Genomic DNA, 17977 nt, shown 5'->3' on the forward strand with positions numbered 1-17977 from the left:
TTATCCTTGATGATGGACTCTATCACCTCAACGACGTAGTCCTTGTGAGTAAGAAGACGACAATCAAGTCCTTGAGTGACAGGGCCTGATGTCGTCATTAGTCCCTTACCTACCCCATGGCTCGGCTTGGGAGGCGATGGCTTCTTAGGGAGCTTGTCCCCAGGGGTGACGGATGCCTTCTTGGGAGGACGATTGTCCTTCCCATCAGCCTTCCTCTTGGGAGCCCCCTTTCCAGCGGCCTTAGGAGCTGATAAGGATGCCTCCTCCCCCTTTGCTTTCTTTTCTTCCTCTTTCCTTCGAGCAGCAGCTGTCTGCATTTGCGCCCTCTGCCTAGCTGCCTCCATTTCTGCAAAGGACAAGTGATGAGCGTTAGATCAAGTGATGACAAAAAGAAAAACGATGGGAGAAAATTAAAAATACTTATGACGACAGGAATAAGTATTTAATCTATGAGTTGTCAAGGTTGGCTCTGGACCACCACAGTATGTGTGCAGCGTATCAAGGGTGATCAAGTCCCTACACTTCCACTGCTCAAACGGGATTTCAAGGACTCGACGAATGAAGGCCTCCTACTTGTCAGTTATGATAGGATGGACACTAGCTGAAAAAGGGAAAACAATGACATTAGAGCACTTAACAAGTAAATTAAAAAGTTAAAGCAAAAACTGACGGTGCTAAACCTGAATCCTTGACAATACCCCAAGTATTGTCAAAACCATGGGGCATTGTAGCTCACCCCTCTATACGGCATACCCAATCTGTCCCCTGAATGAAGAAGTATCTACCCTTCTAATTCCTGTTAGAGTCGAGCATGTCGGACACCAGCTTTAACGCTTTCTTCTGTGTAGCAAAGTGGTATATTCCTTAGGATGAGACAATGTGCTAGGGTCAGTAGCAGAAAAAGAACTTGTCCAACGAAAAATGATGGTTCCCACCACTCAAACGACCCTATACAATCTCAGCTCCTATAAAGATCCTCTAAGCATTTGGAGCAATCTGGCTGACGGATAATCCAAGAAAATTAGCCAACTGACGGTGCAATGTTATCAGTGGCAGTCTTAGTCCCGTTGCAAACATGGCATCATACATGCCGACGTCTGCAGTCTTCCCCGAGTAGCACTTCTCGAATTTTCCAAGGAGACAGATTAGGATGTAATCAGGGATTTGGTAACGATCCCTCAAATTCTTGAACATGTTGGCCGTCATCGTTGGCTTAAAGTCATTGACGGTTCACATTTTAGGGAGGATAAATGGATGGGTATTTCCATCTCCAGGGCTTCCTGAGCTTCCACCTTCAAGGGTTCTCTCGTCAACCTCACCTTCATCCCCGTCATCCTCTCCCTCTTCTCCTCCCTCATCACCTTCATCCTCACCCTCATCTACCTCCTCTTCTTCACCTTCCTCTACATCATAACTTTCCACTTTCTCGTCAGGAGAGTGGGCTGACGCTTCCCTCTCTAACGACTAGGAAAGGCCCTCCTCGGGCTTATGACCTGATTGTAAGATCTTGTCGTGGCCCGCTCCCTCACGGACTGACGACTGCTCACTCATCGCTTCTTTAGACATCTATTTACCTACAAGTGATGGAGGTATTCTAAGAACCTAAGTTGATGGCCTCTCTAAAAGAGTTAAACGATCAACTAGAAAAAAAAAAATGAATGGTAGGATGAAATAAAAGAAAATGTGACTTACCAAGTAAAGTAGATGGTTTTGTGAAAGGTGACGATCTTTGCAAAAGGAGGGTAGCAAAAGCAACAAGATCAACAAGATGACGGGAGTGAAGTTCTTAAAGTGACTAGCTTTCTCTGAAGATTAACAGCGATGGAATAGGAGAAATGAGGAAGGAAGTGAGATATATATATAGGATGTATGATGCATAGAAGACGAAGTGACACCCTCGTCCAGAAACAGGGCCAATCCGCTTTGGCCACGTGTTCAAGCATTTAATAAATGGCTGCTCAAGAAATCAATCAATAAATGTCTCGTTTCTCGATAAATGTATATATATAATAGAAGAGCTACAAATCAAACTCCACAACCCGTCAGCTAGAGCTGATGGGGTTATGGAGTAGGGGGCAACTGATAAGGGTAATTCTTGAAGTCTAAGCAAAGGGGATGGACCTGTTGTATCTAACGACTTTCCTAATGCACCCGTAAATGACTCCACAAAGCTGACAGTCCATCTCAAGGCTAACGAGTGCGCCTCTGGATCACCTATACATGGACGAGACGACCAAAAAGCATAGACGGAATAAGTAATTGACGGGATGAAGCTAACGGGGGTGAAAGGAATTCTTGACGGGTCCAGCATGTCTTTTACTTGGGCTCCACGTATGAATATACCTTGCACCCCACGATAAACCCCAATCAAGAAGACTCCTATAAGGAAAGGATTCCACAAAATACGCGAATTAAAGAGAATTTCTCCCACAAGGAAACGTTTTCCTAGCCAAGGAACGAGTGTCAACCCTATACTACTATAAAAACCCCAAAACCCTCACAAACCAAGGTGCGCATAATTTCCCCTAACTCTAACACTCTAAAGTTGTAGAGTTCTCTAACACGCGAGGACTGTGTGACTCACTGGTGATTTTCAGCATCATCAATGCTATACTAGATTGTGTAATAATATAAATTATGGTTCTATTCATATATATATATATATATATATATATATATGTTATCACCAAAATATATGCATAGGAATAATTATTTTATTACAGCTATTTTTGTATATTGTAATACTTAAATTCTATTCCCAAATGGTTATTTCACCAGCACACCACTTCGTTATTTTGTTCCACAAGAGACCCAAATCCGCTTCAATGCAGTGGTTTAAACTGTCTCCTTTCATTTAAAGGCCTTGTTAATTCCAGGCAACCATTGGATGAGCCTATAATACAATCAACAATGAAGTGCAATAATAAACAACATGTCGACCATGTGATTGCAGTAGTACTAGCTAGCGCGCGCGCACACACACACGAGGTAATTAAGGTGGACTAAAATCATAATTCTAGCCTGAGATTGTGGTAAATTTAGGTTATTTGTGTCTGTACTATCAAATTAGTACGGATGCCTATTTTGCATGAAGTTATTATGTGAAGCAATCCATTAACACATGTCACAACGTGCGGGTGTTTTCTATAATGGTTTATTAGATCTAACTTATTTAGAACTACACATGATATATGATACCTTTGATACCTAGAAGGGTTACAATTTGTATATTTTATATGATTTATGGGAATTAGGAAGTGATCAAGTCTTCGTTCAGCTATAAAAAAAATGGTTAGGGGCAAGTTCAGTAAATGGAATAAGATTAATTAAACCAAAAAAATTTGGAACTTAGTGCAAAATAATTGGATCTTATTCCCTTATTTCTCTTTTTTTTTTTAATGGAAACACACGATGATCACCAGCTTCTATATTCTCTCATTTATTGTACTACTCATTCTATTATTTGCTTCCTCTATCATTCTAAATGCAATTAACTAATATTCAATCCATCAATAATCTGATTATATAATACCTTCAACGATACTCTAAATTGGTATATATCATTTTGGATTATTAACAGGTTGTATTGGGATGCTTTGTGAATATAAACCTAAACCCAACTCATTAATTATAAACAGAAGCACTTGTTGAATGAGTTGACAAAGTAAGAAATCAAGTGATGATTGACCCCATATATGATACAAAATCAAGCAGCTGAATTTAATTTGGTTGATCCATCGTGATGAGCTTGACATCCTAACTAGAGCTAATTCATTGATATGAGATTATGACCTCTATAACTCATTCTTATCGTGTAGGAAAGCTACTAGGAAATCAATTAATTAGCTGACTTCCTAATTAAAGCTTGGATGCATGTAGGACTTGTCTTTTGTTTTACATAGCATACCTCTATTGCAAGTTAACTCAAGCCTTTGATAGATTTCATTTTGTTGGTGTAGATGATTGTAATAATCTTCACATTTTTTCCCTGTTAAACACGAGAAAATATTTGGTATCAAGTAATACTATGTTAGTCATATTAAAATCCAATAAATTAGAGAATGTATACAAAAAATAACTACTCACTAAAACCTCTGAGAGTAGTGGTGAAATGTTAATATGGTTATTTTGCACACGTTTTTCAATTATTGAATTTTTATACGGTAACATGGTATCATTTAATATTAAATACTTTTTGTTAAAAACTCTCAAAAAAAGAAAAAGAAAAAAAAAAAAAAAAGATACAACTTATGTTGAGGGTAAAAAGAAAGCAAGTGGCTATTTATTTAAAGTAGAGAGATTTGACTTTCTTTACTTTGTTTAACTACATGATTTCACCTTAATATTTGTGGACCCAATGATGTTGATGGTAATCCCTTTAGGGTGGGCATCACCAACACAACATTAAAGAGAAAATAATCTAACATAGTGAATGAACAGGGAGTTCTAATATTTATAGACTCCTTCATGTCTCTTGTGAGGAGATATATTTGTTTGTGAAAATATAAGTTTAACCAAGAAATATACTTTTTTATTTAAGAGAAATGTTAACCAATGCTTTTAAGGGTATCGGTTAAGAAAATATTTTTAAAAACTTTTTATGAGAAAATAAAAAAGAAATTAATTTGTTTGACAACTTTTTATATTTTCTTTAAAAGTGATGTAAAAGTTTTCTAAATTGTTTATTAACAATTACTTTAAGAATACTCATTAACAAGACCGTTATTTAATAACTAACTTAATGTTAAATAAATTATGTACGGCTGATTGGTGAAACAACACTATCCATCAAGTGGGTGCTATTGTATAAGTGAGGGTGCACCATATTATAATATGGTCACTCACCATATTTTATACACTAACAAATATATCATAGGGGAGACTATATAAACAAATAAATAAATCCTGAAGTTTATATTATGTTTCAAATTATACCCCAAGTATTTTATTTTGTCAATTAAAAATCTCAAATTTATGAAATTTCTTCAATTTAATTACTATGTCCATGTCCTTTATTCACTTGTTATTCTGGGCAATTAATAAGAGGGTAAATAAAAGTGAGAAACCATTGAATAAAAGAAGGTAAAAAGAGAGTTTTGCTTAGACGTAGGTGATTGATAGAAAATTAAAATTGATTACCAAGATGAAATACAAAATTTTATCAATCATTTTTCACTTTTAAATGCCTTTTCATATAATTTTTCCCTCTGCTTTGGCAGTCCCATGGACTCCTCACGATTTTGTTCTTCTTCACATGACATCAAGCCTTGTGGGAAAAGACCTTGTACTAATTAGTGAGGCATCCCCCCTTATAATGAACTCAACATTGGATACTCACTTAAGTGATGTGGGACTTTTGGCTCACCTCACCCCACTTAAGAGGTCTTTTGGCATTTTACCTCACCCATGGCCATCTCTTTTAAAATGTACAGATTATCGCACGGAGTATTGATTAGTTGAATAATAATACAAAAAAAAGTGAGTAATTAATATTAAATATTGAATTTAAACTTTATAAATTTAAAATTTTCCGTTATGTGGTATGTAGTGTTCGTATATATTATATTAACTTCTCAATTTTTTAACCTATAAAATCTTATTCTTGAATTAAATACCATGCATATCGTTAGACATATAACTTATTATTCTCTACCTAGTACCTACTATAAATATAGGGTTACTTGGTTGGGTCTTGCCGTCTTGGCTTGAAAGTGCTGAACTTATGATATCGACCACTTAAATATAAAACATGCATTGGGAAGCAGCATAAAACCCCTTTGAAAAAATGGCTTAATATACCTTTCTCGGCCCCACTCCCAACTGAAAGAAGAAATCTTTTGCAATTTAAGAGTGATTGTTGAGCTGTTATCTCTACCAAAAGTGGGTCTAAGATTGGCACAAGGTGTCATCAACCTAAACTTAAGTGGTTAGCTGCTTATTATTTAACTACTAACTAGTAGGTGTCTCGATGCATGTGTGCACTATTAGTTATTTTATAATATTCATATATGTTATAATGTTTGGAAAATTAATTTTAATTATGTATTATACATCACTAAAATAATGAATAAAAAAAATTGTAACACAATATATCCATAAGTAACCATAATTAATTAGACTCTAAAAATGCCACTATATGCCCTTTTTTGTTTGATTAAGTGTACATGTATATTCACCACTGCGCACTCTTGGTGTGGTGGTCACTTCACAAGTATAAATGTTTGTGGGGTGTGGGGGGCAAAGGTCGAGATTCAAATCTTCAGGAGAGAGTTTCACACACACATATACACTTAGATCAAGTTAGAGTAGAAATTCTATCCTCAAAAAAAAAAAAAAAAAAAAGTGTTCATGTATATTTAGTTCTTACATTTGACGTTTCCAACATAAATTTTTATTATTTCCTTTTTTTTTTTTTTTTTTTGGGTAAAGAAAACACATGAACTTTTGAAGGCTAAAAATCTAAGATTTAACGTTTATAATTTCTAATTCGCAAAACTAAATACACATGCCAAAAGATTAAAAATAAAACAATAATTGAACAGAGAAATATAAACTTATACTATTTCATATCTCACGTTTAATTTTACTTACATCTAAGTACCTTAATCACTTACAAAGATTAAACACTTTCCAAAAATATAAATAAAGACAAAAAACACATACCTTTTAGAAACCCCATATGTTGTTAAAGCATTGTATCAAGCTTTGATAGTGTTGTTAAGAAATTTAGATCATATGCACCTGAAACCAAAGCCAATTTCATACGCTTTTTTACACTAATTTTCTCACTCTTTGTCTCTCTATCTCTCCAGTCCTACTTTTCTTTTGGCCTTTTGATATTTTGTGAAACTGGAATATATAAAAGAACATGAAAACTAACATTGAATGGAAAAAACCTTTCATTTTTTAAATTAATGAAATTAAAAGTGCAAGAGTTCAAGAAGTTAGAAAAGAGAGTAGAACCAAATCTTTTAATTTTCTGCATTTATGGCTTAAACTAATCATTGATAAGAAGATGGGAGGTGAAAGGCTAAACAAAAAAGTACTCATACAAAGCGCCACATGGCAGAACCTCATGCACTTCCACATGAGGTCTCTGCTTTTATATATATGTATATGTATATATATTGATTGATGATTAATTGATTGATTGATTGATTGATTGATTAATTAGCCTAATCTCTCATAGGACTGCAAAGTCTGCAACATATCTTCTTCTGAATATTAGGTGGTAGAGAAGATTTACTCGAGATAAGAAAGAGGTTTTATATAGACGAAAAACTTAATTATAAGAGAAAAGAATTTGGACTTTTTATTTATTTATTTTGTAGGAGATAATAAAAGAACTTGAAGTTGAACAACTTATGAAAAAGTCTAAGATCACAAAAATTTTCACAACTTCTTGCCATAACTGTGACGTGGCAGAGTGTGATTAGTGAAAAAAAAAATTGTCGATTCAAATGTAAATGATGGTTAACCACTCACAATCTATCACGTCATAATTATGGCAAAAAAGTTGTGGAATAATTTATGGTCCTAGAACTACTGCCACCCTATTTCATATATATATATATATATATATATATATATATATATATATATATATATCTCCTCTCAATGTTTTGACACCAATTCATTTACCTATTGATCTCTTCAAACCAAACTCCCCTAGGGCCCTAAGCATCTTTCTTTATAAGCAAATGAGAGTATATTTTATAATTTTTAAGCTATCATCTAGCTATACCACATAGCTTGAGGGTGCCAACCAAAACAAAAAGTGCTCAAATTCTTTAAGAATTGGCTCTCCTTCCCTACCATTTAAAAACCCACATAGCTTGAGGGTGCCAACCAAAACAGAAAGTGCTCAAATTCTTTAAGAATTGGCTCTCCCAACCATTTAAAAATCTCACATTCACTCCCATTTTAATTTAAATGACTACCACGTAGCAGACAAACAATCCAAAAGTTAAAAAAAGAACCGTGTCATACTAAGTTTTTTCTCTCTCTTCCTTTGTTCTTTTTCTTTCTCTTGTTTGCCTCTTTCTTCATGAGTCAATGGAACAAAAAAAAAAGTGAAGAAAGGTCATTTATTTATACATTATTGTATTATCAATTCTCTCTACGTTTCAAATGAATCGGGTTTGGTGTGGCCCAATCATTCATTTTGTGGGCTTAACTAGATTTTTGTCTCTCTTGGTTCATAGCATAGTGTTGGGCTACTGAGTTTGCTGGGTTTGCTCATACAATTATTTACATTAAAATTCTAAATTGGGCTAGATCACTTTAACCATCCAACTTGCCTAAAAAAAAAAACACCAGCAAATGCCAGCACAACCTAGTCAGCCGTATCTTTCTACTAAGTAATTTTTACCTAAACAATTTCTACCAGCATGACAAATTTCATAAAATGGATGCAAGCTAAGATTAGAAAATATCACTTTTACAGCAGCTATCCTTGGCATCAATTTTCTTCTACATTAAGCAAAAGTTACCATCTCATGGGAAAAGTATCATGAAATTCGTTGAAAGCTAATTTAGATCTTATTTTTGATAATCTAAATTTAGATTCTTATGTATGGTTTATCCATGGTAGAAAGGTTATAGTAGAAAGAAACTAAATCTAGATTTTTATTTGTATTGTATTTTTTTTTTTTTTTTATTTCAAACAATAGCTAAGAGTGCTGTATCTTAATTGGTTGGTATATTCTGTTGCGTGCGAAATTTTTTTACCCCTTTTAGAATTACTCTTATTTTATATGAGATGGATCTTTTGACGTGTGAGAAAATTTTTACCATTTTTAAAATTTCTCTTATCTTATATCTTAAATGAGATGGATAAAATCTAAATTTAAAATTAGATATTGTTATTTTTATAATAAAAAGAGTTTTAATCGGATTCTTTTTTATACAAGATAGAATTTCTACTCTAACCTAATCTAAATGTATATGTATGAATGTTTGTGGAATGACCACTACACCAAGGATACACGGTGGTAGTTTTAATTAGATTCTACTCAATGATTTGTCAAAACCACTCATTAATTATTGCATATGCAAATAATAATCATATTAGTTTTAATTAATTAAAAACAAATTAGTAATAGTAATTCTCCTAATATCACTCAATAAAAAGGAATCTAAACTCTGAAGAGTAATAAAGATTAGGTTTAACAACAACAACCGTACGTGTGAGTTTGTGATTACTGATTTATTACCCTACAAATCTCAATCAGACACCAGTAAAACCAAAAAGGAAAACGTACAAAGCCGGTATTTTATAATGCTACATATTAAGAAAAAAAGGTAAAAACAAAAACAAAAACAGTACAACACACAGTCACTCACACACAACACGCACGCACGCACGCACCAACCTTTTTTTTTTTCCTTTTCCTTATAACGCGCTTAATAATAATCTCCCAATATCTCTCTCTATTCATCACCACTCCTCTTCTTCTACACCTCTGAACAAAGACAAAAAAAAACCGTGGATCTATCTATATCCCCATTCTCCACCGCCATTTCCAATTCCCAGCTCACATCTTTCGAACTCAAAATCTCTGCGAATCGAAAAAAGAGTTTTGTTCTATTTCTGTTTCTAACAAATATATGTATATATATATATAAAACAAACCTTATCTTAATTTGAAAGTAAAGCAGAAACAGAAACAGAAACACATGGCTTATAATTTCCCAGATCTACACCAAACCCACTTCTACTACTAGCAAATTCAGATCACAAACCAGCCTACGTCTTTTGGCAATGTCAGATCTGACGTTTTCGGAGCCGCAATCCCACATCGACCACTTCGACCGCCTTCCCGACTCTATCCTCCTCTTGATCTTCAACAGGATCGGCGATGTCAAGGCCTTGGGTCGGTGCTGCGTCGTTTCGCGCCGCTTCCACTCCCTCGTCCCTCAGGTAGACAACGTCGTCGTTCGGGTCGACTGCGTTATCTCCGACGACGACTCTTCGTCTTCTTCGCTTTCCGCCCCGGCTATCTCCTGCTCCTCCGACAAGTCTCGCAACCCCTTCTCGAACCTCTTCCGTTTCGTTTTCGGCGGAATCGTCAAGCCACTTCAGCTCTTTACCCAACTCCTTAACCCTAAGAGACCCGCTTCGTCTTCTTCCGCCTCCTCCGCTCTGTTGCTCTCCGAAGACTCCGATGCCGAACACGGTGGAGGCGGTGGCGGTGGAGGCGTTACTCACCATTCCCCGACCCAGGTCCTCAAAAACTTCAACGAAATTCGCTTCCTTCGAATCGAGCTTCCCAGCGGCGAATTGGGTATCGAGGATGGGGTTTTGCTCAAATGGCGTGCCGATTTCGGCTCCACCCTCGACGATTGCGTCATTCTCGGCGCCTCTGCGGTTTTCCGGTCCCCGGCGTACGCCGCCGCCGCCGATGCAGCAGCCGCCTGCGGTACCGGAGAGGACAACGGGAGCATACCGGATTCGTTTTACACGAATGGGGGTCTGAAACTGCGTGTGGTTTGGACAATTAGCTCTTTGATTGCAGCTTCGGCTAGGCATTACTTGCTGCAACCCATAATTTCGGAGCACAAGACGTTGGATAATCTCGTGCTGACCGATGCCGATGGGCAAGGCGTGTTGTGTATGAATAGGGAGCAGCTGGAGGAGCTGAGAGTGAAGCCGCTATCGGCTTCCTCTGCCTCGAAGAGGACCCAAGTTCCGGCTCTTAATATGCGCCTTTGGTATGCGCCGCACTTGGAATTGCCCGATGGGATGGTTCTCAAGGGTGCCACCCTTGTCGCCATTCGGCCCAGCGATCAGTCTGTGCCCGCCATGAGCAAGAAGGAAGTGTCCGATGTGTCGTGGGTCTCCACGGCTTTCGAGGAGCCTTATGGTACTGCCGCCAAGATGCTCGTCAAGCGGAGGACTTACTGTCTTGAGATGAACTCATTCTGAATTCATACTTTCACAGAGAGTAATGTGATCTGAGGTAAACAAGTTTCTACAGCTTATTTAATTGGGGATTTGAATAATTGAGCGAAAATTGCAGTGTTGCCCACTATAAGGAACCAATGAGATGTTTTGTATTATTGATATGTAGTATTATGGTCTTGTTGTTGGATTTGATGTGTCTTTTAAGATTTGGGAATTCCTATGTTATAAGGAAAGATAAAATGTCGTTGAATATGAATGAGACCTCATTGTTTTTTGAGAGGTGGAGACTCACGAAATTGAAAATTGTATTGGTCATGGTACAAATGAGAAAGTAGCTCAAAGTATCTGGATTATGAATTTTCTGCATTGTTTTTGGTTTTGAATTGCGCTGTTTGTGTGCCTTTTTGTTTTATTTTAAAAGATAAATCAGAATTTACTCGTGAATCATTCATATGTGTGCTCTTTTCTTACACTCTAAAATGGGGTTTTCCAGTTAAGGCACAATGATACAGGAGAAAGTGGGGATCTGCATATGCATTTTTTTTTTTTTTTTTTTTTTTTTTTTTTTTTTTGCAAACAGAGAATTAAAAGACAATTTTGTATTATTGTTATATGGTATTCTAGGCTTTGGATATGGATTGTTCATTATGCCTTGCCCTCTATATAAGGAACCAATGAGATATTGGCCTTGGTGTGGATTTGATGCATCTTTTAAGATTTGGGAATTCGTATGTTATAACATATGCTCTATGTCTTTGAGTAGGGATGAGACCTAATTTTTTTTTGGGAGGTGGAGAGTCACAGAACAGAAATTGTATTGGTTATGGTACAAATGAGAAAGTAGCACTAAGCATATCTGGATTATATAATTCCTGCATTGTTTTTTTGTTTTGACTTATGATTGTTGTGTGTTTTTTGTTTTATTTTAAAAACAAATCAGTTGTTATGTATTTTGTACACTATTCTTACTCTAAAATGGGGTTTTCCAGGGAAGGCACAATCATACAAGAGAAAGTGGAGGATGTGCATGTTTTTTTGCAAACAGAGAATTAGATGACAATTTTGCTTTATGAATATCTCAGTTGGGTGCCAAGCCAACTTTTGTGGACTGCCACTGAAACACCAATCCTTGGTTGAATATGCATGCACTGTTAATCTCTCACCCGGTATGCTGGAATTGATGGTGGAAATGCATCTGTGCTTGTTGTTTTGATTTGAGGCATATGCTTGTAAGATTGCACACATGCAACTAAAATGATGTTGTAAGATCTTTCAGTTCGTGTAGTCATTTACTTTATTTAAACCATCTCTGTATGTGAATATTGTAGTTATGATGAATATGTGATGTTTATGTTATACTTAAAAAGGTTATTGAGCAATGTACTATTATGCTTCAAATGATCCATGGTTAAGTCACTCATATGTAGCAGTGGTAAAATGGAAGATGTGTATTATCTGTTTCTTCTTCAATGGTAATTGCCAATAGAGTCATTGATTATTGATGTAATGATGGCATAGTGAAGTCTCTCAAAGCTTTTCTTGTTTAGGACAGCATAAGATAGCATGTCACTGCTTCACTGAATCAGATGTTCCCAACTATGGTATGTTGAACTTGAACCTCAATAAAATGTTAGCATGATAGCCCATCTGCCTCCAAGTAGAAGTGAGTTGCTGGTTTGAGTAAAAATGAAAAAAAGGAAAAGAAAACGAGGGAGTTGCGAAATAACCTATACAGTATCTTGATCAAGGTTATCAAAATCGGGATCCTACGTAAGATTGTGCGAGGTAGGTAGGATCGTGGGTCGTAAGATCTTACATTATTTGAGAAAAAAACAAAAAATACACATTGGTATGTTAAATAATCATATAAATTATACATTCATTGATATAATTACCATATATCACTATATTTATTTGTAAGTATTATTTAAAGATGCCAAAAGCCTTAAAATGTGACTCTATTGGGATGTTTTTTATTTGAGCCTAACTGACACTCTTTCTACATTAGAGTAGAAAAACTTGGTCTATTGGGATTTTATTTTTCATTTAGGTCCAACTAAGCCTTCTGTCAAGTTAAAAAATATTACAAAAAATAAAAGTCATTTGGGATCATTAGAATCGTACAATCCTACCAATCCTGAATGATCGCTAAGATCCCTGAAAGATTTAGATCATTTTGAGTAGGTGGGATCGTAAAATCGTAGGATCATATGATCCAGATCAGGATTTTGACAACTATGATCTTGATGCTGATTGTTGCTGGTGATGGGTAATTGTGCTGTATGTGTAAGTGTGAAAACTGATGGTGTGTCAATGTACATTCATAGCTGTATGTTTGAGGGGTGGGCTGCTTCTGTCTCATTGCTTGTTATGATGTACTCTCTCTCTCTGCCATGATACATCTGACACTGCATTGAATAGCATTGATTATGCGATATGAGTTTCATGGAAATTACTCATACCCAGCGTATTCTCGTTTTCACTAGAAATTATCAAAGGCTTGGTCTTATTTAAGGATGGGAAATATATTGCTAGTTACCTTTTATGCACAGTTGGGTCACTTCCTGTCAAAAAATTCATGTAAATACAAGTTGAGTCGCTTTCAGTCAAAATATTCACGTAAATACAAGTGGTGTCCAATTGATGCTTTCTTGAGCACCATTAAACAAAAGAGACATTATGAAATGGCTTATCATATTCTACAAAGCATATAACTTGACATCTTTGTGTGCAGTGTCGTGTGGAATCTCTTCTTTACATTGGTACCGTTCAAGAGTGTGTAAGCCATTGTACAATTACAGAAAGATTTACCTTAAACCAAATTGGTGTCCATTGAATTTGCCAGGATTAGAGAAAGTGATAGCAATATTTCATCTATATACTCGTCGACGATTAACCAACCATTTTCCTTGCTCTATATTTATCTCAAACCAACCATCACTTCCATGCTCCCCCCCCATTGCAAGTTAGTGCTTCCTTTCACTGCTCAACAAGTCAATGCATGTATCAAAAATGCCCAGTGGCCGAGAGGCACTAAATATGATTGTCATCTAGATAACAGAGCTACATCTTCAAAAATGTAATGACTTATCAATGGTCAAGGCTAGCCCCTAGTAGGTGTAGATTCCTTTGAAAATACACTATGCAATTTAATGTAATGCAATGCTATTTACACAGACTCTCTATCTCACAAAAGATTTACAAAGTTTCATGTCATTGTCACCCTAGGTTTCTAAAAATCAAAGAATAAATGGGAAAGTGATAGGAAAAGTAAAGATGTGATTTTGTAAAATCTTCTTGAAATAAAATTTGGTATGTGCCCTTCTTTAATGGGAAAGTGATAGGAAAAGTAAAGATGCGATTATGTAACATCTTCTTGAAATAAAATTTGGTAAATGCCCTTACTTGATGGGAGTATTGAGGGGTTAATTTAATCACCATTAGACAGAGTGGCATCTATTTACTATACACACACTCTTATTTGATTCGAGAAGCAACTAGACTTGGCTAGTCCTACTCTAAAAATTGAATTTTTTGCTCTAGGGATAGAGTGGTTCTTTCTAGAAAACATGCCCTTATGTAGAAACGAGAAGAGCTAGGCACTGATCTTTTGTATTATTAATAACCACCATCCATATTTTATTTTTTGTGGACTTCAACTTTGTTCTAGAAGGAACAGAGTAAAATAATCAAAAAAGAAAGTGGGGGAATGCGATTTTTTATTTTTTATTTTAATAATAATATTTGTTTATTTCATTTATTTAATATTGGAATAACATAATAATATAGTTGAGAATGATGGGGTAAGGCTGTTTCCAGGCAAGGCTTGCGATTTAGAATTATAGTTTGATACTTTTCATTGGCTATTTTTTGGTTTATTTTGATTAATTATTAGCTGGTCCTGTTTCTACTACCCCTATCTGTTAGTCACATGAGGTATCTTATAGCTTTGCATACTCACAATCCACGTGAAATAAAGTCTGGAATCAAGCTCAAAGTTTACACACACACTCACGCTCCAATGGAACAAATTGGGTGAGAGGATTCTATCGACTTTGGGGCCCTGATTTTCCTTGTCTGTAATCTATTTGTATATTCCAAACTCAATTTCTTTTTAGCAAAACATAATTGAAAAGCGAGTTCTATTTATAATTGAAAGATCTCATCTCACCATTATTCTATACTATATTCTATTACAAAACAGATAAAATGGTGGAAGTGGAGGAATCATATGAGAAATAGAAATGGTAAGCAAGCCCCACATGTTTAACTATAAGCCGGCAATGGGTGTGACAAACAGTAAACAAAGAATTTGTCCTTTTGTAGGTAAACACTGCAGGAATGCAAATTAGTCATAGCATTCATGATTACTTTTCCCATGCTCCTACATGTTTTCGGACATTTTCAAGTGACGTGTCTCTCTTTTTATCTTTTAAAGCCCTCTTTACAAATTTCAAGGTGGAGCACTATGATTGAAATGGCCCAATTCTTTTTAATACTGTGGCAGAATTAGAACTTAAATACTTGTATAGGTATAGCCTTATTAATATACTGGCTTAGAATCAAATTCCCTTTCTTTTCCCTGCTGAATGAAGACTTTATTTATTTTTTTAATTTTTTAATTTTTTATAGATTGATAGTGAGAGAGGAATAGGAAGTGAGGTTAGAACTAGAATAGAAAAGTTTATTAAAGAAAAAGCATATGGTCATTTCTGTCAAGGACCCAACAGGCAAGTCCAGTTATGAAAAGAGGTCCATTGGGCTACAGAATCGGCTGCCAAATTACGAACTACTCTCAGTAAAAATTTCTACTTAACAGCTTGACATCGTCCAAAATAGGAACAATTGATCAATGAGGGAGCTGGTTCTCGTCTTGGAGTGAGTTAACCACATTCAAACATAAATCTGATTCAGCAAATACAAACAAAAAGAGAACATCTGAAAGAAGAAAGCTGTCTTTTTATTCGTTTGCAAATGAATCACGTCTCTTATATAGAAGAAGGGAGACGCACAAAGAAAAAATACAAATAGATAGGAATGTCCAAAAGACTAGTAGTAAGATAGGTATTTTAGATGAACAGTTACATAAGTATATAGTTGTCCAACCGAAACCAACAATAGAGACAGCAATACAAAGGCTTCTACTATATCTAAATCAGCTGTCATGTCTATGATCTATCTAATTCCCCAAAGCAGCTAAAACTGAGAGAGAGAAGAAAAAAAAAAAAAAAAAAAAAAAAAAAAAAAAAAAAAAAAAAGAAAAAGAGACAGTTTACAAGATTAGACGAAAAGAAGAAGTAAATGACATATTGGTGTAGGGAAAGTAGTTGGCAAAATAAATTAAACATTAGTGGTAGGTGTCTTGTTCCTAAGTGTTTGTTCAATCTCTTTACTTCACAACACGTGATTTCACTTCCCACAGATCTCAAGCTTATATGGTTCTACCCATGCATAATCAATAATGAAAAACAATTGGCCTTCAATGTCAATTGGCTCAATCTTTGTTAAAAAACATGTTCTACACATAACAAGGACACAAATAAATGTTTAGGAATTGAAAAGGTTATCATGTATGAAGAGTTAAAGATTGCTTATCTTCATTTGAAACAAACATGGTTGTTTCATAGTGAAATTTATTATAAGATCATATTTAAAACAAGTGTTTCTTATCTTGTTAATGATTTAATTTCTTTCTTGAATAGGAAGTTGTGGATCTTTATGTAGATGTCTCTAATAGTTCAAGATTTGTTTTTATATTCAATGTAATTATAGTCAACTTCTTGTCGAATGACCATTATATCTTCTGTTCCATAAAATAATCAAGAGCTTTATATTACTTTAACTATTCATTTTGTCAAAATTTTTCATATTCGTTAGTAAGGACAAAGTCAGAACTTTGAGTTAAGAGGGGCAGCTTTATTGTTGACTGTGTGCAGTGGTTTCAACTTTTGACTCTACTACTATTTAGCTATTGAGATTTTTTTTGGTGATGGTAAGAACAAAATTATTTTTGTTTAAAACTTTTTAAGGGGCAGGGTTGTTTATTTTAAATAAAATTGGTTAATTGAGCTTCTTTTTTTTTTTTTTTAAGTTTTACTAATTTTTTTTGTTGAGCTATTATTTTTGGGCTTGTATATTTTGTTTTAGATTTTAGATCTATAATTTTTTTTTTATAGTCACTAAAATGAAAAAAATACTAGTGCAACAAACTTTTTTATAAATTATTGATGTGATAAGTGGTTACTAATAAGTAAAAAAATGATGTGAGTGGTGAACCCATATACGAACCAATTAGAATTTACTACCAAAACAGTTTGTAAAAATGTTGTAAAAAAGTCTATGAATATAACATTACTCTTAAAAGAATTAATGATATTGTTTAAGAGAAAAAATGTAATTTTATAGAACAAAATTGCTAAAATTAATACATAATTATATATAATAATAATAATAATAATAATAATAATTTAAAAATAAAAAATTGGAGGGGAGGGCCATTGCCCCCCTAGTCCAATGGTAGCTATGTCCCTCTTCGTTAGTGGCCAACAAAACAACGTCGGTCTCTCTCTCTCTCTCTCTCTCTCTCAATGGCCAAAATAGTCATGGATATGGACGAAAAGACCATTTTGAAAGCGAAATCAAAATTGTAGACTAAAATGAAAATCTTAAAAACTCAAGGAAAAAAAATGAATATAATCGCAAACTATAATAGTAAGAAGTGTATTTGCATCCATATAATGAACTCACTTAGCAAAATATGTCTAATTTAATCTTATATAATTTTATAGTTAATTAGTGTTTCATTTTATACAAAGAAGAATTTTGGGCTTCGAAAATATCTTTAAATAGACTTGCTGCTGTTGCTGCTGCCTCCTAACAAAAACAAGGTTTTTTAACGCCATTGTAAACAACAAAAACAGATTATAACGTATCAGTAAAACTACTCAGTTTTCAAAGTATAGACTGAACTACTTGGTTGTGCAAGTCCCAGCCCCCAGACTTTAAAGCTTGAGTAGAGCTAAACTCTTTTTCATGCCAAAACTTGTACAGGGACCACAGACCATCTCGAAG

The 17977-nt window shown here is 34.9% G+C and overlaps 1 protein-coding gene across 1 annotated transcript; it reads left to right on the forward strand.

Annotated features, from left to right (window-relative positions):
* Positions 1-9406: 9406 nt before the first annotated feature.
* On the forward strand, positions 9407-12307 carry LOC126726560 (F-box protein At5g46170). The gene is made up of 2 exons (XM_050431825.1): positions 9407-10961; positions 11896-12307. Exon 1 carries the CDS (start codon positions 9764-9766, stop codon positions 10925-10927), a length of 1164 nt encoding a protein of 387 aa, XP_050287782.1. The 5' UTR covers positions 9407-9763; the 3' UTR covers positions 10928-10961; positions 11896-12307.
* Positions 12308-17977: the final 5670 nt, after the last annotated feature.

Source organism: Quercus robur, chromosome 5, assembly GCF_932294415.1.
Source record: "Quercus robur chromosome 5, dhQueRobu3.1, whole genome shotgun sequence".
Classification (NCBI taxonomy): Eukaryota; Viridiplantae; Streptophyta; class Magnoliopsida; order Fagales; family Fagaceae; genus Quercus; species Quercus robur.